We start from the raw sequence: 25,637 nt of genomic DNA, 5'->3' as shown, positions 1-25,637 counted from the left end.
ACATGTGCTGGGCTACCAGGGTTAATGTGGATGTTGGAAAACACACACACACACACAAAAAGAGACTTTGGGACTGCACAGATCTGCACTGCAAAACAGCAAATGCAGTAAATATTACACCTCAGGGTATGTGAATGCTCTGTTTAGATACTGGAAGTTTTCTGAGTGTCCCAGTAAATGCATTTTTTTTTCATAAAATAGCTGCAAACAGCTTCAACTGATAAGTTGATCCTGTTCAGTAGAAACAGCCCCTGGGTCGTGCTCCTGTGGTGCTGTTGTACATAAACCTTTTTGATTATGGGCTGATGTTCTACCAGAAGAGTCATCTCATGGGAGACTGACTTGTCTGTACTCACAGATTATGGATTGCTTGGGATAAGGTCACTGTCACTGTGCACAGGATTTAGTTGGAGTTTCTGCTCTGGCTAATTTGAACTGCTGTGATGGGAGAAATTACTGGAAATAACCTGTATTTTGCCAGGACTTCTGTTAGATTTTCTAAGCCTTGTAATGCTTTTTAGTAGGAGAAGGGAGTTGTTTAACTAGTGATGGGGCAGGATTGCAGTTAGAGTCTGGATGTATGGCAAATGCAGAGAATATAGAAATAAAGATTGTTCAGATGTGGACAATCCCTGTGGACCCCTAACACGGGTAGTGCTGCCATTTGGAGTGATTCTGTGTCTTATTCCATTGTGAAGTGAGATTGGTGTGATCACAGGAAATGTCACATGTTGAGTGAGATCTTTGCTGGGTGCTGTTCTCCTGCAGCTGTTCTAAGGGTGAGGAGACACAGCTGGCTCAGCTGTAGTGCAGTGTAACTAAGTTTTGAGATACTCAGAAGACCACTACTGTATATTTAAATGTCTTTTCCACATTATTCAACTTTAGAATATTGGAACTGGTAGAATTCAAAATTTGGATGGACTTTTCAATCTGTAAGTGGTTGCTTTCCTTGGACAACATATATAAACCAGAAAGATTTTATTTCCAGCCTCAGACACAAGGGCAGGGATTTGTGAACTTAGCTCATTTTAAAGGGAAGCCCAAGGTGCTCTGCCTGACTTTGTGAATGCTGATTTATGTGCGAGTAACTGAATACGTGAGTTGGAACACTGAAGGTTCCTTCAGCTCAAATTACTTGCTCTCTGAATTTTAGCAGAGTTGTACTTCTTAATTGCTGGTTGTTGATGCACATTAAGCACCACAGCAGATCACTAAACTTTGGGCAACTGCAACAGGCTTAATGTGTGCTCTGCTGAGGGTGCAGGGGAGTGCCAGGCTTTTAGCTCTGAAGAGGGTTGGGGGATACTTCCTAACTCAAGGAAATACCCTCAGTGCTCTGAGTGGGAAATTTAATTGAAATTCAGAAGTCTTGTAGTTGGCATGTTTAGTAACGCTGCATGAAAAATTGTATTTGTATTTCTTAATTTTATTAATGATTAGTTAGCAACATCTGTAACAGCTGGTAAAAAAGCACTTGAACTGCCTGGCTGGGCAGAACTTTATCTTACAGCTGCAGAATGCAGCTCACCCCCTTCCCCCTCCCATGCCCCAGCTTTGTTTGAAGCTGATATTTTTCATATCTCTCAGTAGCAACTTGAAACTTTCTTGCTGATTGGCAAACTCAAGTCATGTAAGATTTATGAGGTGCTCCCGGATGGGCTTATGCCAATAACAGGTGCTTCAGCTTAGACTCTTAAGAGTTCATATATTTTTGTAAATTAGCAAGTGGAATATTGAAGTGGAGAAGAGATTAATCACAGTGATGATGGTGAAATCCTTCAGAGAATGTAGTGAGCACAGCTTGACTCGGGTTTCAGTGTGGGGGCTTTCACTTGAGAAGCTGAATGCTGGACTGAGGATGTGAGGAGATGTAAAGCTAATTGAATTCTGATGCATTTTTGTCCTCAAATAGGTCTAGAAAATACTTTTTATAAAATGCTGCCTGAACTGTTCTAGAATGTCACAGAATTGATTAAACAAGCATGTCTTAACCCAAAATTTGTCAAACGAAGAGCAAGTTTTTAACGTAGAATTGAGAGAAAGCATGGCTATGTGATGGTTTCACTTCCCCATCCCTAGAAGGGCTCGAGGCCAGGTTGGACAGGGCTTGAAGCAACCTGGTCTAGTGGAAGGTGTCCCTACGCATGGCAGCAGTTGGAATGAGATGATCCTTAGGGTGCCTTCAAACCCAAACCATCCCGTGATTCTGTGATTACGGAGAATTCCTTAAATAACTCACTGGAAGGAGGTTTCTTTGAAGTAAAATTTTGTATTTAATTTGGTAGGCGAGATGTGCAGGATGTGTTTGGGTGGCTGTGTGTGAGGCTCAGCCCTGTCGGCGGGCAGCAGGTGCCGCGGGGCACTGATGTGAGCAGACAGAAATTCGCCGCGTGTGTGTGACGGGGATCACCTCCGGTGACTCCGGGCGGATTAGAAGGGTGTATGTGAGAGGGGCAGCACTGCTGGAGGCAGCTTAAGTGGCAGAATGACACCATTTCCTGGAATAAACACGTTGCTGGGTCAGGCAGCCTGCGCTGAAGAGCTGGGTGATGTCGCTGCTGGGGTGGGTTTTGTCCCCGTGCCCCGAGTTCAAGCCCGTCCCCTCGGGTGGCCGGTGGGAGGTTGGACAGCAGATGAATGTGCAGGTACGTCGCTGAGCGAGGCCTCCACTGCTTGAAGGTTTGTGTTTAACCTGCACTAGACCTGTTGATTCTGCATGTTCAATAAATTCCCTGCGAAACAGAGAACCGAGTTATTTTTAAGTGGGATGTTAAGTTAGCCGGGCAAGAGCAGGATTTGCAACAACTGTTTTGTAAGTGGATTGAATGTAAAGTACATTTTTTACATTTTTTAAATTTAAATGCATATTTTATGTTTCTTTTTTAAAATTAAAATACGTATTTTATTTTTAAAATTTTTAGAATTTGCTTCTGAAAATGCAGGGTTTTTAACTCCCTGCTTTCCAGACATCTTAGCCTGTCTCTGACATCTTGCTTGAAGGAAAATTTTGCATTATCAAGTAATGCCAGCATCCTAAATGCTATTAATTTGTAGCAAAATGATAGTGGTTAGTGTTTGGGGTTTCTGCTCCAGTTCACATTATTAAAATGTCAAAAACAAGTCAGTTTTGTGACTATTTCCAGCCTCAGTTTTGTCAGGGAAACAGTGACACCTGCTGCTGCACTCATTGGAAGGTTGATTCTGCTGTGAAAATGAAAAGCCAATTTGGAGGAATTTTTCAGTGGATTGTAAATTCTGAGTTAATGAAGTTCTAGAACAGCAATCTTGTAGTTCTGTCCTTTTCTTTCCATGAATTGTTACTTGTACTCTGGGTATCTGATACAAACACAGTGCTTGCTGTGCTTGTAAAACTGTCATCTCAACAGAGACATTTTTGTTTGGTGTTTTAATAATTCTAGGCTATAACTTTCTTTCTGTAAATTCACTGGAAATGTAAGTCTTAAATTCCTCACCCAATTTTTTTTAACAATTATATTCCTTAATTACTAATGACAGTTTTGAGAAGGTGACTTGGAGCTGGTCATAATTTTCGTGCTACAAGACCTTCTGCTCCCAAGTTGTAAGAGATCATGTTTCACTATTTTAAAATGCACGAAGTTAAAAATAAAATTTGAGAGGAGCGACACCATTAACTACATTGTCAGACCTCCCTGAGCACTTTTAAAATGTAGCTGTTCATTTTTAGTGTGGCACAGCAGCCAATGTATTCCTTGTACATGGTCACCTCTGTGCTCATGCTGCAGAAGCAGCCTGTATTCCAGGGAATTTATAACATAAAATATCATATCTGAGTGGGGCAAAAGACACATAAGAGAAAATAAATGGAGAGGATGTATAGTTAATACATAGAAACTGGACATTCTGTGGCTGAAGGGACTTCTGAAGTCTGGGAGACAGTGCCTTGTGTTTGTTCTGTTTGAGGGTGCAGAGAGCTGTGATGGGTTTTGGCAGAGATATTCTACTGTTACACTGACCACTGTGCAGTGACTGTAACCAAATTATCAAGTGGGAGGTGAGGCAGCATCAGTTTGTGCTGCCCCGAGTCCAAGTTGCTGCACCTTTCTGTGATCGAGTTACCACCTAAATCCCATTTTGTTTCAGCAACAGATTGCTCGTCCTTCTCAAGAAGAAAAGGTAGAAGAAAAGGTAGAAGAGGAAAAATCAGACAAATCAGAGAAAAAAGAGGAGGAAAAGAAAGATGAGGAGGAGAAGGATGAGAAGGAGGAATCTAAGTAAGTGTATATATACTGAAATACATTCATTCCCCCCTAGACTGCAGTTTTTTGCCAAGATCAGAACAGGATTTGCATTAGCCTGATAGTGAAATCTGGACTGAAAACTATTTCTGTTTAGGTTGGGTTTTGTGCATTAAACAGTATTTTTTTGGACATACACATTTCTCTGTCTTGTTGACCTAATCAGACTGGTGGAAAAAGCAATGGGCTTATATTTTTTGTGTATGTAATAATCTCTGCATCTTGTTGGTTTGGGCTTTTTTGATATGTTCTATCACAGTGTTCATGTTTTCTTTGAAGTTGATAATCTGTGTTACTCTCCAGCAACTCAAAGTTGTGGGCAGTAAGTGAATTCTCTCTCACTAAAGGCATCTTTTGGGTTCGTGGAGTTTTGCTGGGGGTGGTTTGGGGTATTTTGTACATGGATATTCAGGAATATCGGCCCGCAGTGGCTCTCTGAATGTGACTGAATCATATTGTAACTACTCCCAGAGAGAATACCAAAGAAAAGGACAAAACTGAAGTTGCACCAGAGGAAACTGAGGAAAGGGAGCAGGCGGCTCCTCGGGGCCGAAAAACCGCCAACAGCCAAGGTCGGCGTAAGGGCAGAATCACCAGATCAATGACAAATGAAGCTGCCCAAGCAAATGCTGCTGCAGCTGCAGCCACTGAAGAACCACCTCCACCTCTCCCACCCCCACCAGAACCCTGTGAGTAGCATTTGCAGGACACGGGGACCCATCTGCTCGTCAGGCTCTTCCCTGGCACGGGGCTGGTTGCCGGGCATGCAGTGCTCTTCTTTTTTGCTGTTCAGTGTGACATCTTTATTCTTAGCCCTGTTTATAGTTTTGTGACTGTGCAGAACTGTTGAACTTCACGAGCGTGACTTCATGAATAGTGTATGTGTGATCAGATGACTGTCAGAACCGTGTGAGGGGGAGAAAAGGCAGTTCAGCCTTTCTGTGGTAACCACCTTTTCTCTCTGTGCGGGTTCGTGACGGGTCTGTAGAGCTCCAGGTGCCCGTGGCACAGATTGACTTACAGGCTGTAGCTCACAGAGAATATTGTTGAATAAGTAGGTCTGATATTTGAGCACTTCAGGGAGTTTCATAAGCTGAAATAGAGCTTAGCAAGTCGTTGGTTTTGCATTGGATGGCAAAAGGCTTTTTTAAAATAAAATGTTAACTTTCTTGGCTCATATGCTTAAAAAAACACAATGCAGTCTCTGGCTGTATTTTGGAAAAGGCTGACCTAATTTGTGGTGGTGCAGAAATACCAGAATACTTTGTGGTTGGTAAATAATTATCCAGGATGGCAGAGCAGGTTTTTTTTTTCTTGCAGTGCTCTGCTGTGGCAAAGTTTGTTGCTCCTTGTGCTTCAGCTGGGTAGTTACAGGCCAGTGCTGTTCTAGAGCTTGTAACAACTCTTGTTGCTCAGATATTCTGAAATATCCTAAAGAACAGAGTAAGTGGGCAAATGAGTTCTTGTATAACTAAACCTCAGAGATTGTGGTGGGCATTCCTGCTCAGTTGGTGCAGTGGGTTTTGTCAGCAGCTAGACTGAGGCAATAGGGGGTTTTGCTTTTAGTTTGTTTCATTTTATAACCGTTTTTGCAGGGTTTTCTGGAAAATCCAAAATAGCTTTTTGGTGGATCAGATACTTTATAGTGCCCCACTTTTGCTGTTTGTTAATGGAAGTTGTTGCAGGGTCTGTGTTCCATGTTGTGCGTAATGGTAGATTTTATGGAAAGGAAAAGGAGGCTGGTGCAGGTCAGTGCTGTTCAGAAATTTAAACAGGATGATATAAAATCCAGAGGAGTGAATGAAAAGCACTTTGCACTGCATCACTGTTAGTTTCCTGCTTGTTTTTACTTACTGGGTTTTTTTGTTTTCTTTTATTTTTCTCCATTTGTCCAAGTGGGGACTCAGTGAATGTAAGAACAGTAGATTTCTTGACACCCACTCACCAATAAATAACCATTCCAGTCCTTTCTGCAGCAGTCAGTGAAACAGGATTGAACTAGCTTAGAGCATGTTGGATTGCTGCTTTTAGTAGTTGATGGTAATTATTGACATTTTAAATAAAATTGTAGTGATAAATACAGCTAAGTCACTTACTTGACAGACAATTAATCATAGTTTTGTAGACAGAACAGTTTTGAACAGTTTTCTCTGCTGAGATTGTGGTGGTTCCTCCTATATCTCTGACTTGGTTTAATGGAGATTTACTGCTTCCCTCTGACAAGAGCAGCTTTCCCAAGTGACTTGAGCAAGCCATAATGTGAATAGATTTGTTGACTATGGGATGCATAATTGGTGCTATAATAGTGAATCCTGGTCTTTTCTCTGCTCAGTGTCTTTGTTTTTCTTTCAGCTTCTACAGAGCCTGTGGAGACATCCCGCTGGACAGAAGAAGAAATGGAAGTTGCTAAGAAAGGTAAAGCTTGTAAAGCTTTTGACTTCCTTCTGGATACTTGTATTTACAAAATTTCAAGAATTTACTGAATTCCTGAATACAGTTGCTGTGATTTTTGCCAAGACTAGGCTGAATGAATGATTTGATAATTGCTGTTGATTTTTTTCTAAAGAAAAAAGGAAAATCAAACATCTTTAACAGACAAAATCATTTTTTGAGACTCATGTTGACTCTCTTCATGTGGGCTACTTAGAACTGTCTGATATTGTACTTGGTCCACAGAAGATTTTGGAACAGATGTGAAGGTGTTTGTCATATGACAATTTTCAAGGTAACATGTTTGTAAGATGCAAAAGAAATTTTTGTAAAAGACATTCTTTTAACAGGAAAGCTATAATGTAGTTTAAAACTTGACTATTCGTTTAGCAGACACTGTTACCTGTGAATTTTATGCATAAAATCAGAATTTTTGCAGAAGTGTCACATGTTGGCAACAGCAAACAGTTAAGCTGAAGGCTTCTTAAGCAGACATTCAGGTTGACACAGCTTTTCTTCACCCCATAAGTCCTTATCAAATACATTATCACAGTGTTGTTCTCTTAAGGACAGCAGTTCTTTATCTTACCTCCCCACAGGCATTGTTGTTCCATTGATTTGGGTTTGGATAGCTGAGTTATTTATCATAGTAACTGTTGGTTCTTGTATATTTGAACAGGTCTAGTGGAACATGGGCGAAACTGGGCAGCAATTGCCAAAATGGTTGGGACAAAGAGCGAAGCTCAGTGTAAGAACTTCTACTTCAACTATAAAAGGAGACACAACCTGGACAGCCTCCTCCAACAGCACAAACAGAAGGTGAGTGCAGTGGGCATTGAATGCTTTGCAGGGGAAAACTTGGCACCTTTCTGAAGTCTTTCATCACACTTCACTAACACTGTTCTGCAGTCGCCACTTGTTTCCTTTTCTACTTGTTTTTGTGTTGTGACATAAATCTCCTAGAAAGGGCAGCTGGTGCTCACTGACCTGTGATACTCATCACTTCTTGCTTTAAAATGCAATAGAAAGTTTTCTGTCAGATAAAACAGTCAAGCCTGAAGAGTTCTTTGGTACCCTGAAATCCACATTCCTCATGAGTACATCAGCAGCTGTAGATGTTCAGGTCATTGCTGCAGAACAGTTCCTTGACACACAGTAATCACTGACCTTACAAAACAGAGCAGGAGAGTTGGTAGAAGTCCAGAAACTGAAAGTTTTGGGGCATCTGAAGTAGAATCCTGTGTGTTGGAGTCCTCTAAACTGCAGTGTTATCCTGTTCTTCTCTTACTGAAGAGCATCAGTGTCTGCTGCAGCAGTTCTGTTGTCCCCCAGACATACCATGGGACAGTGATTTCTTCCCAAACTTGTTTTTGATCAGGAGCAGCAAAAGCTGGCCTGAAGTTGAAAGAGTTTCCCCTTGTGAATGACTGTGCTAAATAGAGATTCTCTGTCTTTCGTTGCAACCTCAGACTGGTAGATGAGAATGCCTGTAAAAGGCAGTAACACTGGCAAATTCTCAGTACCTTGTCAATGCTGTGTCTTGCTCAGTCTTCGCGAAGGCCCCGTGAGGAGCGAGATGTGTCACAGTGCGAGAGTGTGGCTTCCACTGTGTCAGCTCAGGAGGATGAAGATATTGAAGCATCTAATGAAGAAGAGAACCCAGAAGACAGTGAAGGTAACTTTTCTGGGAAGGAAACTTGTGTGTGCACAGAAAGGAACCTAAACTTTGTGCCCGTTATATGCTCAGAACTCTGGGTTCCACTTCATGATTTGCTGTTCAAATGTTGCCTTTCGGTTGGATTTCAGCAACTGGAACTCACTCAGGGGGAAAAAGCATTCTTAGCATTGAGCAGCCTAAACATTTTACTCTTTATTGTTTTGAGATGCTTTGATTATGCTGTCATCTAGAGTGTTGAAACAAGGTCAATCAAACGTGTGTAACCTTTGGTAACTGATAGTAAAGCATCAGACAAGCAAATTCAAGGGGTGGTTTTTTGTTGTGGTTTTTTTATAGATATTTTTTGGCTGCAACTGCTAATAATTATAGGCACTCAACATCAGTCAGTCTTGGCTGATCTTTTGTAGAGCAATAGGCAATAGAATTCGTAAACAAGGAATGAGAGAATATGACTAAGTGTTGGGGATTTGGGTTTTCAGTTGTTGGTATTTTTTAGTTGCAGTGGGTGTAACTCAGCGAATTGTCCATTTCTTTAAGAAGTCAAAATGAATTGTTTTGCAGATGGGTAGGTTAAAATTGATGGATCCTTATTGCACCCAGTTTGTTAGATCTCATTGGCCTTGGATCTTTATGCCAAAACATTTTTTCCCCAGGTGCTGAAAATAGTTCTGATACAGAAAGTGCTCCATCTCCAACTCCAGCAGAACCTGCTAAACCAAGTGAAGAAGCTCCATCTGAAGGTGCTGCTCCAAAGGTAACCACTGAGGCCCCAGCAGAGCAAGAATCTGCCATTAAACCTGCAGCCAGCACATCTCCCTCCTTAACAGCCCAAAGTGTATCAACAGCTGAAACTCAGAACCCTGAGCCACAGGTTAAGGAAGAAATAAACAATGAGGCAGAAGAGCCCATGGAGGTTGACAGTAGAAGCCACGCAGCTGAAGCCAAGCCTGTGATTACTCTTCCTGTCCATACCAAAGTAGAACCTGTAGAGACTGAAATGAGGCTACCAGAGAACATTCAAGTGAAAATAGAGAGTGATACCAAAGAGAGAGAGATGGAGAAACCCAAGGAAAAGTCCGAACCGGAGGAGATGGATTACAGTCTGTCACAGCAAGTTAACACAGCAAGGCAAGAATCCCACTCTGACAACGATTCGAGTGCCACCTGTAGTGCTGATGAGGAGGTTGATGGAGAACCCGACAGACAGGGGTGAGTTCAACTGTTTACTGTTCAAATACTGACATCTTTAAGAAATTGTTTAAAAAGTGGTTTTACTTGATAGTGATCCAAAAACTGTCATCAGTAGAGAAAGGGAAAGAATTTCTAAGGGGTCTTTGCTGGAAGTGCAGCAGAGGGAAATATTGATTTAAAATTTTAATGAAAAGGTGAAAGAAGGGTCTGCTAAGGCAGGTAAGGCAAAAGTCTGTGGTGACAGAGTTTTGGAGCCATTTATCTTTTGGGAATGGCTGTCACCACGAAGGATATTTGAAGTCTTCTCAATATTCTGTTGGTGCAGTTCCTGTGTATCCCCAGTGCAGCTTTGGAGCCAATGCCCCCTCCCTCTTACTGGTCTTAATATACACCCAGTACTAGGGAGAGATGTTAAATGTCAAAAGTATCCAGTGTCATGTAGTGCATGTGGTCTTTGGAAGAGTGCAGGTTTTCTGCGCTCTCTTGCCTCTTCAGACATCATCTTTCCACAAATGTCTTAGCCCTCCATGTGAAATTATTCTGTTGTAGAGTGCCATAGACTGCTTTATTTTCTGTGGACTAAATATATCTAGAGGTTCCTAACCGTGGTGATTTTCCAAAGCATTCTTTATAAAAAAGGTTGCATTGTTGTAGTACTGCATACATAAATTGCTGATTAGGGAGATTCTAACACTTATTTTGGTATTTCTGTGTATTATGAAAATACAGCCACATCTGTTGCCTATTCTAACAGATGTGCTATGAGACAAAACACAACAATCTGATTTTTTTCAGCTCTTTATCCAGCACGTTAAATATGTTGGTTTTTTGAAGTTGAGAGCTGTGCCTGAAATTTTTTTAATGTGTTTAACCTTGGTCCTTTTGGTGATATTTTTCCTGTCTATCCCTTTCTCCAGTATCTTCAGCAGAGAGTCAAAGCCCTCACTGTTAAATCCCACTGGCTCAATACTGGTATCATCCACAATAAAACAAGGGCAGATGGACCTGCAACAGCTTCACCACCGAGCTGCCGTCATCCCACCCATGGTATGGGAGTGTTTGTTGTCCCTAAAACTGAAGCAAAAAAAAAACCCCAAAAAACCCATGAAACAAATGAAGAAATATATCATTTGCTTTATTATCATAATGTTGAGGGTAAATTAGGTTAAGTACAACCGAATATGAAAGGAATAGCTTAAAAACAGGGGTGGGCTGTTTGAAACACTCAGACTGCAGCTGCTGCAGTGGGGGAATTGAGCTCCACAGTGGCTCCTGTGTTGATGTACCTGATGTTAACACCTTCCCATCCCTGCAGGTCTCCTGCAGCCCCTGCCCTGTCCCCGTTGGCACCCCAGTGAGTGGTTATGCTCTGTACCAGCGGCACATCAAAGCCATGCACGAGTCAGCGCTGCTGGAGGAGCAGCGCCAGCGCCAGGAGCAGCTGGATCTGGAATATCGGAGCGCTGTGAGCCCCTGTGGCCCTTCCAAGAGCCCTAGTGTTGAGTGGGAAGGTGGGTGTTCTCACAGCTGTCCTGGGATAACCCTGTGTTTTATGTACATGTGTTACCCTGGTGCCTCACGGGAGAATGAAAGTTTAGTGGACTGATAATTAACTGTTCCTTTCTGGTGGCTCTTGGTTGAAGGAACCTGTACAATGTCACAGGGAAATAAACTGAGTAAGATTCATGTGCTGAGTGTTACAGTGTTAGAGATGTCACAGTTGCATAATTCTGCATTTTTAGATTTTATATTCTCACGTGTTGTTGCTGTTGCCCACACAATATAATTAACTTAAACCATTGTGCTCTTTGAAACTCAAATATTCTGTATTTAAATACATAACGATTTTAAATTATGTTATGAAAATGCTTCACCTTAATTACTTTTACCAAAGTAAAATGAAAGAAAGATAACCCTTTTTTTTTTTTGCCTGTTTAAATAGTGAGAAGGGAGCTTGTAGATTTGTGGAGAGGAGGGTAAGATTGTGGGTTTTGGAAGGTGTTTCTTTAGGTGGAAAGTCTGGAGTTGCTCAGAAGTATCATTTACTGCATGAATAACTCTTGGCATTGGCAGGAGAGTGTTATGAAGTGTGGGAAAGTTCTGGGAAGAAGTTGAATTGGCTTATGACAACCTACACAGGGCTTTGCCATGATTAAAATAGTCAAGATCCTTTAGAAGGCTGTTATGGAGTGATTAGTGCCACCTTTCTTTGACTATGGAGGTTAAAGATGTGACTTTACAGCTGCAGCAGACTTGTTCTGGCTCGTTATTTTGAATTCTTCAATTGTCCATTGCCAAATAGAAGAAATTTCTGTAGTTCTGGTAGAGGATTTTTAATTTCCTACATTCAAAAAGAAATGTTTTTTTCCCTTTATGGGCAATATTGGTATTTGAAATTTGATTTCAAATTTCTCTGGGCAAGCAAACAAAGAAAGGAGGAGTTCTGTCTGGTGGGACTGGCATATAAGTCTGGCTTAACTTGCACGTAAACCTGGTTGATACACAGGATTTGGAAAGGAATCTTCTTTAAATGAAGTCTTTTTCAATAGTAGAGTTTTCACTTACTGTTTTTCACATATAGAAAGTATGAGAAAGCTTTGCAAAGCTTTGGATATAGAAGTACAGACAGAAGAACACATTAAATTAAGTTTAATGCTACTTTTTAATTGAAACATTTGTACCTGATGAGTGTCTCTGGCACTGGAGTAGGCCCTGTGTTAAAACTGCTGTAAATTTGACCTTTTGACTCCCAGTTTCTAACAAAAGGTTTCTTCTCTCCTATAACTTCAACCTCCACAGGAAAACCAGTGGCCTACATGCCTTATGCTGAGGTCAAGCGAATAGAGCAGGAAGCACAAGTGCAAAATACAGCAACGAGGTCGGCATCACCCTACAGGTTGTCTCCAAGAGAAGTCAACAAAGCCTCTCCCCAGCCTGAGCTGAACACAGCCCGTTACAGTGTCCCACCAGGTAAAGATTGTCACATAGCAGAGCAAAGCAGCAACCTCCTTTGGAAGCTGGACTTGATGTAGGATCAAATTGTTCTCCAAACTCATTGTTTTCTGTGCATGTAAATAGGGGCTCGGTATTTTTTTAGCTCCAATGAGGTTTTTTTGTTCTTTATTGCTGCATGAGCTGCGTGACATGTATTTTATTAAAGGATGATCTGAAAAGTGTTAGAACAGCATAGGGCAAAGTCATCAAGGGTTTTTCATCTTAATACAAATACTGTCATATTCCTGGATGGCCTTTCTTGTGAAGTTGAGGAAAAGGGAAAGCTGCTGATATCCTTGGCATTAGTGTCTGACTGTAATTGCTCTATATTATAGTCTGAATGTTTTATGAAACAGTGAAATAACTGACAAATCTTAATTCTGAAACTTGGATTATTGCTTTTCCCTTCAAAGTATAATGTCATGACCAAATGAGAGAAGCTTAGATTATACGTGACTCAGGTGCCTTCCATTTAGAGAATAAGAGCTTTCTTTAAAAATGGGAAAACAACAAAAAACTTGGACATAATGGATTTCAGAGTGTAAATACAGCTTTTAGGTATTGTGAGGCAATTCCCCATAGAAATTGTCAGATGATCTGTGCTGTTCCTGTTTTTCTTGCCTCTCTGACAGCTCATAGAGCATAAATACACTGTAATATTTAATGTACACTTTTCCCCCCCAAGTTCTCCAGCCAGCACCTCACCAGGTGATAACCAACATCCCTGAAGGAGTCCGCCTTCCCACAACCAGACCCACCAGACCTCCACCACCCCTCATTCCATCCTCCAAAACAAGTGTGCCATCAGAAAAACCTTCCTTCATCATGGGAGGCTCAATCTCACAAGTAAGAGAATTATTATTTGAAGATCTGTCTTACATCAATTTTTTGCTCTTTCTCCAACCTTTAACTTCTTGTGCTCTGTTATGGATTCACAGCATTAACCCTTAAGACCTACCTATACATTCCATTATTAAAAGTCCAGGAATTACACATGCCTTAGAAAATAGAACATGTTACAGTTATTTATATTTAGGGGCATGGTCAGGGATGTCCAGTTTAGGTGACCAGTGACACTGCACTCCTGGTGCTTTGAGACTTTGCAGTGGGGTGCTGTAACATTTCAAGACAGGATCGTAGTAGTCTTAGCATTCTCTAAATAGAGATGTGAATCTTCATTCCAGAAACAAGAATTAACATATATTTGTTGTTCCAGGGAACACCTGGCACTTACTTAACGTCCCACAGTCAGGCTTCCTACGCCCAAGAAACTGCCAAGCCATCAGTGGGTTCTATATCTCTTGGGCTGCCAAGGCAGCAGGACTCGGCCAAATCTGGTAAGAAAAACAGACATGTGTTTTATAGAGACTGTTTAATGACTCATAATTAAAGGAAAATAAAAAAACCCAACCTTTTACTTTTTATTCTCCTGAATAGCTTCCCTGCCCTACATTAAACAAGAAGAATTCTCTCCCAGAAGCCAGAATTCCCAACCTGAGGGGCTCCTGGTCCGGGCCCAGCATGAAAGTGTGGTGCGAGGTAAAGAAAGTCACACAGATTAGGAAACTCTGTCAGAGCCTGAGAGAACCAAGAGAATTAACTTCTAGAGCTCAGACTGCTGAAGTGTTATTTTAAAGTATTCTATGATTATATAAGTATCATAAAATTATAGGATTAATCTGTTCCCAGTTTTCCAAGGCCGTGTATATTTGTAGCTGGCTCCTCCTCTGCATGGCTCGCTTAAAAATATTTGTTTCAAGACATACCAGTTTCAAAAGTAAGTTGTTCACTAGAGCATATGCAGAGTAATACACGTGAAACATCCAAATACATCAAAAGAACAGAAACTAAATAGCATTAATTAATCCTGTAAAATTACCTGAATTAATACTGTAAAGGACTATGCTAAGAGGAAATAGCCTATCTGCCTCAAATGCATGTTCTTAAGCTGAAATTTCCCCTATATTTTAGTGTAAACTAACAGTTTCTCACTAGAGTTTTTAATTATTTCAAGTCGAGTGGCCTTTTTTTTTCCTCTTATTTATCAGGATATCTTATTATTTCAAATCAGGTACCACAACGATTCAGGAGGGAAGTATAACGAGAGGAACTCCAACCAATAAAGTTTCTGTTGAGACCATTCCTTCTTTGAGAGGCTCCATAACTCAGGTATTTTTCCCTTTGCTGAGAAGGCTGTAGCAAAAACAGCATCTTTAAACTATCACCGTGAATGTGTTTGCATGTCTGAAAAAGTAAATTGGTATCACAGAGTAGGAACTGCCTTGAAAAAAGGACTTTAATACCATCAGATGTTCAAATCCCACTATTGCTGAAGTCAGCATTACCATGATTTCATCTTCATATATATGAGTCTTTAAACTTTTTAAATACAAACACCAGAGCCTTTGGTAAATCTAACTGAAGACTCATTAGCACCTTTCATGAAAATAGCATCACACCTGAGTTCAGATATTAAAATCAACTATAGCCAGTCCTGTGCAGATGCTATTTAAAGCCAAAAAGGTAAATTCAAGCCTTTTGTCTCATCATTTTTTAAATGCTACTGTTTTGGTTGGTTTGGGGTCCTTACTTACAGAGATAATAGTATCAGTTCTGCTCTGAGAAAGAGAGGTTTCATTTCTTTGGACAGAAATAAAACCTAATGGCACCATTAAGAATGTGATATATGTGATCTACCCCCCAAATGGTATTTATAGGGTAAATGTTCTAGGTTGTGAAATACTTTGGTAATATTGTCCTTCTTATTCTTCTTTCTGTATTTTGTAAGAGGGTAGCAAATTGCTTACAAATAATCTTACTCATATGTAGGTAATAATAGAAGCAGAAGTTTAAGCCATACTGCTTGATAATAGTTGGTTTTATAGATCTAAAATTTGTTTGTTTGGTTTTGGGTTTTTTTTTTCCCTTCACTGCTCCCTGTTTTCTTAAATAAACACCATGTTCTGAGTCCCATTTGCTGGGTTTGCACACAGGGTACCCCAGCTCTGTCCCAGTCTGGCATCGCAGCCGACGCGTTACTGAAGGGAACCATCACCCGCCTGGCCACAGAGGACACCAGCCCAGAGAAGTGCAGAGAGGAGGCTTCAGCCAAAGGCCACGTTATTTATGAAGGCAAAAGCGGGCATATTTTATCTTATGATGGTGAGTATTTGTATCCTGTACCTGATCAAAGTCAAGGCTGCAGCAGGTTCTGCTTTGATAATCCATATCTGAAGTGTTTCTGCTTCCAAGTGGGTTGGTGTGAACCTCAGTCACTGGGGTGCTGGTTTTGAGAATTAGTGACCCAGAAACTGTGCCTGTGTTCTGAGGAATCTTCTGCACTCTGTGTTTAAAATATAGTTAAATTATTTAATTTCTTTGCCATTTATTTCCAGTTTGTCATGGAATATTTTTTTGTGAAAGGTTAAACAACCGAGTTTAAAATTGCCTGTATTAAAATAAAAATAAATGTAACATTTAACTTTCAACTTCAGTGGAAATACTGATAAATCAGTAACCAAACAAATATATTTTTTGACAAACTGTAAGGGATCTTTTCAAGACTGAGATTTAATGTTACAGTATTATATTGAAGTTGTGTTGTTAAAGTATTCATGACCTGTGGTCTCATTAATGTAATATTCATGTGTCCTTTCTTTTATTGTCCACAATTTCCTAACCACACTCTTGTACATTTTGCCAGCTATTAAAAATGTACGTGAAGGAACAAGGAGTCCAAGAACTGCTCATGAAATTGGTTTAAAGAGAACTTATGATACCATGGAAGGAAATATAAAACAAGGGATGTCACTGCGGGAGTCTCCGGTGTCTGCGCCGCTGGAAGGTAAAAACAGCTACTTCCAAGGTGTTTTATCTTTTATCCAAACCTTTTGCATTATGTAAGAGTATTTAGATTATCCTACTGAGCAGATAAAAGAGAAGTTAGATTTAAATCTTACACTACTAACCAAATCCACGCAGCAACGCTGCAATTAAAGTGTGCTGGGAACAGGACTGAAGCAGGTAATAGTTTTCCTTTTTATTTTACTGGTGTGTTACCACAACTGGAGGTCCAGGTGGCACTTCCTCCTCTCAGCACATGTGACTGACTCTCCACAGTCCCACTGGGTCACACAGAGCTCAAACTCTGGGTCACACCAGCACAGACTCCGTGACACACCCCTTAGTTGAATATTGGCAGAGTCACTCGGTATCACACTGGCCTGACCTTTTGCATTCCTGCAATAAACCTCTTTGACTTGCACAGCTGCCCTGTCCTGCTCCAGGGCATCCCTACTACCACTGTGTTTTAATAAACTGTGATCAAACAAAGCCTGCAGAGTTCAAGTCAGGCCATTATATAACTTTTCTGATCGTTTTGTAAAAATACAAATGCAGGAAAATGTTTCATGCCTCAACCATGGAGTCTCACTCTTTAAGTGCATTTTGTCCCATCTTTGGATAGCCTTAAAGGCTGTTTTGTTTAAATGTTCGTCAGATAGAACAATATGAATAAGAGGTTTGTAGACTGTATACAGAAATTCACTGTGGCCTTTAAGTTGCAGATGCATTTGGCTCATTTTCAGGCTTTTCTGGCACATGAGAAGCTGCTCTGATACTTTTGTGCTGTATCTCATCATTGACACATTTTCTGTCCTCAAACTGTGTAAAATTATGAGATTTTGAGGGTTTGGTTTGGATTCTTACTGTAGGAACAGTAAATTCAACTCCTCACAGATGATTTAATATGAACTTTGATTAATTTGGAGGCTGCTGAGCTATATTTGGGTTTTTCTTTTCTTATTGTTCCACTTCCCATCATGAACCCCTTTCTTTCTCGGCACAGAAAGCGGAGTGTAAGGAAAGCAGTGACTGCTTTTGGAACAAAGGTTAAGCTTAATTCTAAAAAACACTTTGTGTTTTCTAAATATGTTAAAACTTGCAACAATGCAATAGCACAAATACTTGAAGTGAAAGATTTATTTTTTGGGGGCAGGAGGTGTTTATAACATGTTGCTACAATGCCTGACATACTGAGGCTTGGCCCTCTGGGCACTGCCCTGATAGAGATACAATCTCTAAGGTGTGAGAAGGAGGGGTTTTGTTGGTTTGGAGTGGGTTTTTTAACACTTTTTTAATTCTCTAAATGATGTTCCTTTTAATTTTAGGTTTAATATGCCGTGCACTGCCTCGGGGGAGCCCACACGCTGAACTAAAGGAGCGAACGGTGTTGTCTGGCTCTATAATGCAAGGTAAGGTGTTGCAAGTTCAGAAGCAAACGTTAATTACATCCTCAAAAATCTGGATTTCTGAACCTTAAAACTGTTACTACCAGTGGTAGCTGTGTTAAAGGTCAAGATTATTTTATGAAACACGTTATCAGAGTATAAATCAGCAGCTTTCTGTTATTATGTGTTCAAAACTAGTGTGTAAATATAGCTTTTCATTCCTTTTTTGAAAATAGACCTTTTTAATGTGAATCCTTGGTAATTGGCACTTTTTCAAATGAACACTAACAGTTCCCTAGACCTCTGAAGATGTATGCTATTTCTTTTATTTCAGCATCTGAAATAATTTGGGGTGCTTTCAGTAATATATTGAATGTTTGCTCAGTATTATTTTTGTGGTGATTTCTTTACTCTTCAGGGTATATTGTCACAGACTATAGCAAACCAAAATTCCAGTTTTATGACATGTAGTTAGTTACTCTGCTTGTGAAAAAAGAGACTTAGTAGCTGTTAACACCATTAATGTGACCCTTTCTTTCTATAAAAGGCACACCAAGAGCAACAGCTGAAAGTTTTGAAGAAGGTTTGAAGTACCCTAAACAGATAAAGAGAGAGTCACCTCCCATAAGGACATTTGAAGGAGCCATTACTAAGGGGAAACCATATGATGGGGTCACCACTATAAAAGAAATGGGTCGTTCCATCCATGAAATCCCAAGACAGGACCTATTAAGCCAAGAGAGTCGCAAGACTCCTGAAATGGTGCAGACGACCAGGCCAATCATAGAAGGCTCCATATCTCAGGTAAGTCCAAAAAGCACTGGTGGACTCGTGCAGTTACTCACAGACTCCGTCGTGAGTCGGCTCCAGCCATGTGGGTTTTTTAGCACAAGTGAAACACTGACAGGATAACTTTACCTGACCTTTTTCTCCTCTCTCCAGGGCACACCCATAAAATATGAAAGCAACTCTGGCCAGTCTGCCATCAAACACAATGTAAAATCCTTAATCACTGGACCAAGCAAGCTCCCCCGTGGAATGCCCCAACTGGAAATGGTGCCAGAGAACGTGAAGGTGGTGGAGCGAGGAAAATACGAAGATGTGAAGAGCGGGGACGCCGTCCGCTCCCGGCACACGTCGGTCGTCAGCTCTGGTCCCTCTGTCCTCAGGTCAACTCTTCATGAAACTCCCAAATCACAGCTGAGCCCTGGGATTTATGATGATACAAATGCTCGGAGGACACCTGTGAACTATCAGAGTCCGATGTCCAGGAGTTCACCTATGATGAATAGAGTTAGTGAGGGTATGTTTTTCCTATCCGGAGTAAGACAAAAAGTTTTATTATTTTAATTTTAAGCTGCTTTATGAGGTCTGTTCTTCCTTCTTTTATTCTGATGGCTTCTCTCAATTTGTAAGGTGTTAATTAAAGCTGTTAATTAAAATAAAATTAAAATCTACCTTACTGTAATGCAGAAGTGGGAAGGCAATTCACTCTCAATTTTCATTTGATTATGCATCACTGTGAAAGTGTTACCTGCAAGGGTAATGTTTTAAGAGCAGAAGCTGTTCCTGAATTACAGAGGTGTCTACATGATGAAGATAATATGATCAAGTGTAAGCAATCTGAGTTTTATAACATAGTTTTTTCACCAGAAATATTTTGTGATATAAAATATTCTCTGTGCTTTATTGTAGCAGATTGCAGGGTACTCGAGAATGTTCCTTGGGAACCAGTGTACACTTACAACTGAATTTTCAGTGGAAAAATAGACATTTTAATAATTTGAATTTTTCACTGCTTTTAGCTGGAATATCTTCTGGGAAGCCAGCAAATCACGAAAGGAAGAACACACTCACTCCAACACAGAGGGAGAGTGTGCCAGCAAAATCTCCAGTCCCAGGGGTTGATCCTGTAGTGGCTCACAGTCCTTTTGACCCTCATCACAGAGGAGCAACTCCTGAAGTCTATAGGGGTCACCTCCCTCCTCATTTAGATCCTGCTATGCCATTTCACAGGGCTCTGGATCCTGGTAAGTTCATTTGTGTTGGGATTTTTTAGTTTTAGAAATATTGTGAGCTTTGATGCCTTTAAAAGGCAATTATCAATGGCCAGATACCATTTCTAAGGTTATAAATATATATTGTTGTGGTTTGGTATCTAACCAGGAAACTTAGTAAAATAGTATTGAATAATATTGTAACTTCCTTTCAGAGCTGCCAACTTGCTTCTGTGTTGTTAAAAAGTTCAGACATTATTTTTAGATAAGTACTTGTGAAATATATTAAAAGCTCTCAGGAAAGCTATGCAAAGAAGCATATGGAAGAGGCTACAGAAATAGAGAACAGAATTATATAGAATTATAGTAGAATTCTATATAATTATATATAGACTTGTATTCTGTGTAAGTTCTCTGTTCATGGCTCTGATTCATTCTCACAGAGGAATTGAATTATCACGTTATCCCTGCTGATGTTAAATACAATAGACTTCCTTTTAACCTGTCCATCAGTCTACTTCTGTGAGGTATTTTAACCTTCTTTAGGTATTTCAGCCCTTTATATCTTCAGAATGTCAGGATTTATGTTTTTAATAAAATCTCTTCTCTAATGCATCTCTCCAATCTGGATTATTTAGCATTTTCTGTCTGTGCATAAATTCACTAAAAGATCAGTATTAAAATACTGTTTTAATTTACTTGGCACTGGCTAGAGAGACTTGACAGCACTTCTCATTGAAGCTTTATAAACACCTGAAAGTTTCATTTGATAGAGAATCATATGAGATGAGGTCAGTTTGTTAGGGCTTGGTGCTAATAACGCCAAGGTCACAGGTCAGTCCCCTGTACAGTCCCTTCACTTAGGAGTTGGACTCAATCCTTGTGGGTCCCTTCTAACTCAGACTATTCTGTGATACTGCTTCCTAAATCTTCTCTCCTCCCCTCTGTCACCCCCAGCTGCTGCTGCTTACCTGTTCCAAAGGCAGCTCTCGCCCACCCCGGGCTACCCGAGCCAGTACCAGCTGTACGCGATGGAGAACACGCGGCAGACCATCCTCAACGACTACATCACCTCCCAGCAGATGCAGGTCAACCTGCGGCCCGACGTCACCAGGGGCTTGTCTCCCAGAGAGCAAACTTTAGCCCTGCCCTATGCAGGAGCGAGAGGTGGGCCTGTCTTTTGCTGTAATGTCCTTTCAAAGGTGTTTGGGATGTGCTCTGCGGGGGGTTGAGTGCACACACAGAAGTGCAGATGTGTTACATGTGTGACAACTCACTTGCAAACTGCCTTTTGTGGATAGAAAGGAAAACTATGTCTGTAATCACTGTTGTTAAGGGGAAGGCTGTAAGACTGAGAGTGTTCAAGATCCAGTGATCAGAAGCATATTTAGCTCATCTTCAGACTTCAGAAAAGAGAATTATATCAAAATGAGAACTTCAAAAAGAAAACAAAAGCAACAGCCTAAAGGGTAATGTTTGTGAAAACGATGCTGATTGTTTTATTTTTGGATAATACCCCAAATTGGTAAAATATGGAATTATTGAGTAGAGGTGAAGCACATTTTCTTGAAGGGCAATTAAAGGGAGTACTACAAATGCAAATTCTGACTTAGTATGTTCCTAAATTGCTGATTGCCAGATCTAAGAGATTATAACCAGCTGGAATATAGTTCTACAATTGCCTTATTCTTATATTTTTTCACTAATATTCATTGTTGACTGTTACCAATGAACAGAACATAAAATGTGTAGACCATTGGTCTGTCCTTGAGCAGCCATTCTTACGTGTGTCACCTCCTAACAGGAATTATTGACCTGAACAATATGGCTCCCACTATCTTAGTGCCTCATCCTGGAGGAACAAGCACCCCACCCATGGAGAGAATCACATATATCCCTGGCACCCAGCTTACCTTCCCCCCCAGGCCTTACAATCCTGCTTCTCTGTCACCAGGTAAGAGCCCTCATGGTTTGGTGATTTCTCTCATTGTCTGACGTGCTGAGATAATTGACCACCTTTATTCAGCTTTCATCAATGGCCATGTTTTGATGTTTTCTCAGGCAATGCTTTTTGCATGCACTTTTCACTTGGATAGCAAAGGTTTTTTTGGTGATATTCTGTATAGTTACAGTAGGAGTGCTGTCAAATTCAGAATTTGCCTCGTTCTGTCAGGTCCTTATTTATAATAATTTGAATATGATTTCATTAACCTCATTTTACATGTGTTGAAGGATGGAATTTGGGTTTAAAAGCTGTCTAGTTTCTAACAGTAGAGAAACTACTTCAGTAAATATCTGTTGAGCCTTCCACTGTTGCTGTATGTTAAGCTTTTGTCTTCCTAGATAAGGGATGGTCTTGAGCGGAATGAAAATGTATGTGGGAAATTTTGCTGTAGGTGGATGGCAGAATATGTTGGCAAGTGTTAACATCAAATTACGCTTCACTCATGTATCTCTGTTTTGCTACTTCATTTTACCTTGTGGACCTTCCAGGACACCCCACACATCTGGCAGCTTCTGCAGCTGCAAATGCTGAAAGGGAACGGGAAAGGGAGAGGGAGAAGGAACGGGAAAGGGAGAGGGAACGTGAGCGAGAGCGGGAACGAGAACGAGAACGTGAGAGGGAGAGAATAACTTCAGTCCCTGCTGAACTTTATCTCCGACCAGGTCAGTGCATGTGGGATCAGTTGTCTTGTAGAACTGTAACTGCTCATTTTCTGTGGCCACTCTTGTGAACAGCAGCTTTCTAACACGTTACTCACTTTGGTTTCAGTCTGCACTTCAGGCAGGTTCCTGTCATAATTGCAACTGGTTCTGGTCATAATTGCAACTTCTACAAGTACCAGGCTTCTTGATCTTTCTCTCAGAGCTTTCCTTAGTACCTCAGGTACTCCCCTAGTACCTGGGGAAGGAGCGAATCCCAGTTTTCACTGGCACAGTTTGCATGTCATTTAGAACATTGTAAACACAATGCTATCATTTAAACCTTCATACATTCCACCACATCCAGAGTGGTGGAGCTACCTGGGGAAGGATGTGGAGGATACAGCACTGATACATAGTTCTGCACTGTTATAAGAATAATCCATATATTTTTTGTTTGTTCCCCTCCACTCTGTGTTCTGCAGGTACAGAGCAGCCTGGCAGACCCGGCAGTCATGGATATGTCCGGTCCCCATCCCCGTCAGTCAGAACCCAGGAAAACATCCTGCAGCAAAGGCCCAGTATTTTTCAAGGAACCAATGGGACAAGTGTAATCACACCTCTGGATCCTGCTGCTCAACTACGTATCATGTATGTTTTATAAGTTACTGTTGCAGAGATACCTGTTCTAATAATTGAGCTTATTAAAAGCTGCATTTAGCCTGAGGAAAATACTACAGGGTTAAGGATATCCCACTCTCTGACTGCTCTTGGATTTATCAGAAGTAATCCAGTGCATTTTCACCAGTCCATTTGGGAGAGAAAGGAGGGTCACTAAAGCTTTGTTTCATTGTATGCAGGATCTGGCTCTAGTTCTTTGTTCCTTGTGATATAATTCAGACTATTCAATGTTTCCAACAGGCAGCTCACCCCCGGGGCTCCCTCTATCACTCAAGGCTTACCAGCTTCCCGTTACAACACTGCTGCTGATGCCCTGGCAGCTCTGGTAGATGCTGCAGCCTCTGCTCCTCAGATGGAAGTTGCCAAAGCAAAAGAGAACAAGCACGAAGGAACCAGGATAGAAGAGAACATGGGCCGCCGGTCAGCTGTGGTTACTGACCAGCAGCAGCTGGAACAGAAGACACTGGAGGTAGAAAAGAGGCCTGTCCAGTGCCCCTATACATCTGCAAATTATTCTGGTGGCAAGTCCCAGGGACAGTCTTCATCAGTAGTCTATTCAGAGGCTGGTAAAGAGAAAGGACCTCCTCCTAAATCCAGGTACGAGGAAGAGCTGAGAACTCGAGGAAAGACCACAATTACTGCTGCTAACTTCATAGATGTGATCATCACTCGACAGATTGCTTCAGACAAGGATGCACGAGATAGGGGCTCTCAAAGTTCAGATTCTTCCAGTAGTTGTACGTATCTTAGTCACTGTCTACTTCTTTGCTGTCTGTCTTAGCCCTTCAGGGAAATAAGATGTGAAATGATGTGGATGTTTAATGATAAAATATTCAGCTCTGCGCAGTAGAAACACTTCATAGACAAACAGTTTTTGCAAATAGTGACTCGAGACTCTTGCAAAATCAGAGTTGTTTGCTTTATTCAGATTCCATGCTACAGCATGAAATGCAGGATCATATGAGTAACCTTATCAGAAGTCAGGAAACTGAAAATTATTTGGTTTATGTTGAAACACTGTTTTATGGAAGTATTTGTGTCACCATGGTTATCATGAGAAAAAGACAGTGTTTTGACTGTCATTCACTGATGCCATTTCAGTGGAAGCACCAGTGTTGTGTGGGCAACAAAAAATTTCTGTGATATTTACCCCTTATTCCACAACCTTTGCTTGACATTCAGTATCCTCCCACCGGTATGAAGCTCCTGGAGACGCCATTGAGGTGATTAGCCCTGCAAATTCCCCTGTACCTGCTCAAGAAAAGCTACAGCCCTATCAACAAGAGACACCTAAACCAAGCCAGGCAGAGAGTAAGTTTATCTGCATATGCAAATATTCTCTCAGTTACCTTTCTTATATTTACCAGCTCCACAAATTCATAAAAAATTAAAATATCTTTTATCTATTATTCAACATTATCTATAATTATATATCTTATTATCTATTATTTTATCTATTTAAAATATCAAAGTGACTGTATACCATATTTTTCTTGTTGGAAGTATGTTGTTGCAGTGAAAAACTAGAGCAAATGTCTTGGAACTGACACATTAAAACAGAGTTTCTTTACAGTGTCACTGATTTAATTAGAAATTTTCAATATGTTCTTTAAAATCAATGCATGGTGGTGTTGATGCCCACAATTTTTTACCTGTTGGTGATGCTCAAAGTATTGCAGTTGAGAAATGAGCTGAAAATCACCTGCATTGTGAAATGAAGTTTTATTATCTTATAAATTGTAGGGCCTGTGTATGAAGGTGGAAAAGGTGGTTATCACACAGGATACCTAAAATTTAATGCAGAAACTCTTCATCTTTTAAATTTTCTAAGCACAGAAGTTTCAAACCTTGCAGCTTAACAGACTGGCCTTCTCCTTTTCAACCAGCTGACCCAAACAGGCCGTATGAGGGGCCGATTCACCGCTACAGGACACAGCAGGAACCCCCTTCACCCCAACAACCTCCACCTCCCTCTTCCCAGGCAGAAGGGATGGCACATGTGCCCAGGACCCATCGGCTCATCACCCTTGCTGATCACATCTGTGTAGGTTTATTTGCTTGCATCTTGTCAGATGTGACAAGTGTTGTATTCTGATTATGTAAACACATGTTTTGGAACTTAATTCTCTAATTATTAGTTTTACTTGAGGATATAATAAAATGTTGTACCTGGATTTATAATCCCATTTGTTGCAATCAGTCTCATGTTCATCTAGTTCATGAATACCTACACTCTGGCCAATATCTGACCAAGATCTGTTTTCTATCTTTTTGATGACATTCAGCAAATTATTACACAAGACTTTGCAAGAAACCAGGCAGCTTCTCAGGCCTCTTTGCAGCCTCCCACCACTACATTCCAGAATTCCACCCCTGCTCCAACACCTGTTTCCAGCCGGGCAAAGACGTCGAATCGCTACAGCCCCGAGGCACAGTCACAGTCTGTCCACCACCAGCGGCCAGGTGCCAGAGTGTCACCTGAAAACCTGTCTGACAAGGCCAGGGGAAGGTAATG

At 40.8% G+C, this 25,637-nt stretch overlaps 1 protein-coding gene across 2 annotated transcripts in view; it reads left to right on the top strand.

Annotated features, from left to right (window-relative positions):
* The window catches only part of NCOR1 (nuclear receptor corepressor 1), a 60,606-nt gene that overhangs the window by 28,465 nt on the left and 6,504 nt on the right, over window positions 1–25,637 (top strand). For both annotated transcript variants that reach the window (XM_027744066.2, XM_039381036.1), the window contains exons 15-41: window positions 4,126–4,256; window positions 4,752–4,969; window positions 6,633–6,695; window positions 7,390–7,529; window positions 8,259–8,385; window positions 9,042–9,597; window positions 10,497–10,626; window positions 10,895–11,090; window positions 12,379–12,549; window positions 13,259–13,419; window positions 13,790–13,910; window positions 14,011–14,112; window positions 14,645–14,742; window positions 15,567–15,735; window positions 16,277–16,417; window positions 17,742–17,825; window positions 18,349–18,605; window positions 18,744–19,104; window positions 19,607–19,831; window positions 20,756–20,965; window positions 21,603–21,752; window positions 22,292–22,465; window positions 22,927–23,092; window positions 23,363–23,859; window positions 24,305–24,433; window positions 25,009–25,166; window positions 25,408–25,631. In XM_027744066.2, the coding sequence (XP_027599867.1) occupies window positions 4,126–4,256; window positions 4,752–4,969; window positions 6,633–6,695; window positions 7,390–7,529; window positions 8,259–8,385; window positions 9,042–9,597; window positions 10,497–10,626; window positions 10,895–11,090; window positions 12,379–12,549; window positions 13,259–13,419; window positions 13,790–13,910; window positions 14,011–14,112; window positions 14,645–14,742; window positions 15,567–15,735; window positions 16,277–16,417; window positions 17,742–17,825; window positions 18,349–18,605; window positions 18,744–19,104; window positions 19,607–19,831; window positions 20,756–20,965; window positions 21,603–21,752; window positions 22,292–22,465; window positions 22,927–23,092; window positions 23,363–23,859; window positions 24,305–24,433; window positions 25,009–25,166; window positions 25,408–25,631 (5,159 nt within the window). The remainder of the gene's footprint in view (window positions 1–4,125; window positions 4,257–4,751; window positions 4,970–6,632; window positions 6,696–7,389; window positions 7,530–8,258; window positions 8,386–9,041; window positions 9,598–10,496; window positions 10,627–10,894; window positions 11,091–12,378; window positions 12,550–13,258; window positions 13,420–13,789; window positions 13,911–14,010; window positions 14,113–14,644; window positions 14,743–15,566; window positions 15,736–16,276; window positions 16,418–17,741; window positions 17,826–18,348; window positions 18,606–18,743; window positions 19,105–19,606; window positions 19,832–20,755; window positions 20,966–21,602; window positions 21,753–22,291; window positions 22,466–22,926; window positions 23,093–23,362; window positions 23,860–24,304; window positions 24,434–25,008; window positions 25,167–25,407; window positions 25,632–25,637) is intronic.

This window comes from Pipra filicauda, unplaced genomic scaffold (assembly GCF_003945595.2).
Source record: "Pipra filicauda isolate LSUMZ 115617 unplaced genomic scaffold, ASM394559v2 scaffold211_size2331000_pilon, whole genome shotgun sequence".
NCBI lineage: Eukaryota > Metazoa > Chordata > Aves > Passeriformes > Pipridae > Pipra > Pipra filicauda.
This window is presented reverse-complemented; position numbering and strand designations above follow the sequence as displayed.